This window comes from Limulus polyphemus, unplaced genomic scaffold (assembly GCF_000517525.1).
Source record: "Limulus polyphemus unplaced genomic scaffold, Limulus_polyphemus-2.1.2 Scaffold115, whole genome shotgun sequence".
NCBI classification, from domain to species: domain Eukaryota; kingdom Metazoa; phylum Arthropoda; class Merostomata; order Xiphosura; family Limulidae; genus Limulus; species Limulus polyphemus.
Window position 1 is genome coordinate 455,741 of NW_013665725.1, and position 2,672 is coordinate 458,412.

General features: G+C 31.5%; 1 protein-coding gene across 2 annotated transcripts in view; it reads left to right on the forward strand.

Annotated features, from left to right (window-relative positions):
- The first annotated feature begins 1,649 nt into the window (after window positions 1–1,649).
- Window positions 1,650–2,672, forward strand: part of LOC106471787 (vacuolar protein sorting-associated protein VTA1 homolog) — a 24,487-nt gene continuing 23,464 nt past the window's right edge. For both annotated transcript variants that reach the window (XM_013932412.1, XM_013932420.1), the window contains exon 1: window positions 1,650–1,956. In XM_013932412.1, coding sequence (XP_013787866.1) covers window positions 1,851–1,956 — 106 coding nt within the window. In that variant the 5' untranslated portion in view covers window positions 1,650–1,850. The remainder of the gene's footprint in view (window positions 1,957–2,672) is intronic.

Consider the following 2,672-nt stretch of genomic DNA (forward strand, 5'->3'; position numbering starts at 1 on the left):
GTTGGAACGAAATGAACAACAGAACAAATTATGCTGCTAAAGACGTGTCACCTGAAAAAGTCACTGTTGAAGAAAAAACTCTACCCGGTTTTGAGAAGGAAAACAGTGAAGCCATTAATGAAGTTACTACCACTGATGTGACTGTTACCGATAATATGACATTTCCTGATGGAGCAGATGAACCCCACGTGAAGCAGAAGCCAACGAGACGGTTTATGTAAGTGGATGTTGTTCGAGAGGAACAATACTAAGGAAGGGGCAGTGTTACGATAGCGGAAGTCACGTGACGCTGGTAACACGTCATGAGTTTCTAGAAGGATCGTGACTGTTCCTGGCAACTCTAGTGTTTGCCAGACACCATCTATGTTTGTATATAAGCCCGACAAATAAAGCGGAGATATAATTGCCGATAGGGAGATATAGAGACAGATAATCGAGTCAAGTGAACGGTAGTGACCTTAAGTAAAGTGCGTGAATCGTTGTGAATTATAGTGTGTGTTGAAATTAAAGTGACTGTGGAAATTAAATGTATTGCAAAGTTGTATTGAGAAAGAATAAACTAGTTTTATTTAAGAAAGGACTTGTATCGCTGAAGTTCTTCGGAAATAATTTTTACGGGAAATTAACAAACGACCAGAGACGTAACAATATTAATGTTTTATTACAAGTATAACTGTGATCATTCTTCTCCGGCTTGTAAAAGGTGTGTGTACACTTCAGTACACTGATAATATTATTTCAGTCTTAACTATCACTAGCTATCAAAGATTAATTCATAAAAAAACACCGATTAATAACCCTAAATGCAGGAGCAGACTAAGAGCTAAAATAACCTGGGAAAATAATTTCTATACCGACCCTCCAGTGAGATCGGAGTAGAGAGATTCTTGAAGAAACTGAATGGGATACGGCGCTTAATGCTGAAAGCTCTATAATATGTACTAGTACTACTCATACAGTTCAGAAATTAAACAAAAAATACATGTGCAAAATTTTTCATTTATAATCCAATGTTTATTATATTTATTACCTATCTTAGTAAAGTATAGATCTGTGTGACCACAAAATTATGTGAACTGAAACTAATTTACACAAAAATAATTTTATAACAGTAATCTAATTATCTATTTTAACACTCGATGAAGGTCTATATAAATATTATTTAGAAAAAAAAAATCACAATTTTGTTTCGATGAACAGGTGACTCAATCCGTCCTTGGCTCTAGTGTTATTTATCTATACTCTTAAACGGTTTGAATCTTACTTTTGGTCAGTTGTTGTTGTTCATATTGTATTTTTTATGCAAAGCTATACAATGGGCTATCAGCACTATGTTCGCTGCGGGGAATCGAGCCCTGGTTCACTGGTGGACTTTATTTTTGATCTAAGTTGATAGCTAACGAAGCCTTGCTCTGATCAGAAGTTAACGTTAATTAATTACAACAAGCTATCTTCACTATTCTAAACCATTCTTTTCTTTGTCTGTGATTTTCTGTCACATTACAGATTCTGAAAGACAAATAAATATAAGTAAGTTCTGCTTTGAACTGTTTATATTTAGCATTAGCACCTGTATCTCTGTTTTTATAAATGCAAATATTTATATAATGAAATTTTATAATAAACCTTTAGAATAGTTGCCACTAGATGGCAATAACTATACCGTATGAGTTGCGAGATAACATTAGTGGTATTAAATATTACTACTTAATATTTTATCGCCTGATTCGTTGTGTTTGTGTTAGTGAAACTGTTTATGTTCTTCCTGTTACCATAGTTGGACGTTCATATACGTTAAATTTTAGAGTATATTAAATTAATTTAATAATTACTAGAAATATATTAGTGAAATGTCTGTAGTTCTTCCACCAGTTCCTTCTGCTTTGAAATCGATTCAGCCGCTTCTTAAAATAGCATCTGAACATGACAAGAGAAATCCAGTTATATCATATTGGTGTAAGTTTTAATTCTCTTATTTTTCTTAGACTTATTTTAACGTAAAACCACATTTATTACCAACATGGAAGATGAACGTGAATGTCATAGGCACTGTTAGTTACTAACAGTATTGGTCACAAAGGGTGAAGAGCAAATATGGTAATACTTCGACTTTACATTCAACTTCAACAGTGTTTAACAATAACACTAAGTTAACAGAAGAAAATCCATCATTTATTTTTCTTTTAATTTATTGTAATATAAAACTTCTATTAGTATTAGTTGTAAACAAGTACATTACCATATCAAGGCTTATGAAACCACATTAGTTTACTTTTATTAAAAAGATTTCTTCTACAAATGCAAATTAACTTGTAGTTGTATATATATTTTAATATTAAATTAAGATACTGTCATGTTCATTGAAATTTGAATGGCACAGGCCTAATCAGAAAATTAATCATTTTCTAATAGTACAGCTATGCAGTGCATCAAACTGCTTTCTCTTATGCCAGCATTTCTCAAATTTTTTTCACACATGCCCCTTTTAATAAATATGCTTTCTTCCATTCTGCCTCTACCTTTTTTAATGAGTGAAAGTGTGTGTTAAATGACAAGATGTAATACACAAATATGCATGAAAGTGCTATATATATATATATATATATATATATATATATATATATATGTAGTATTATTATTATTATTATAAAACATATAATATTATTATATAT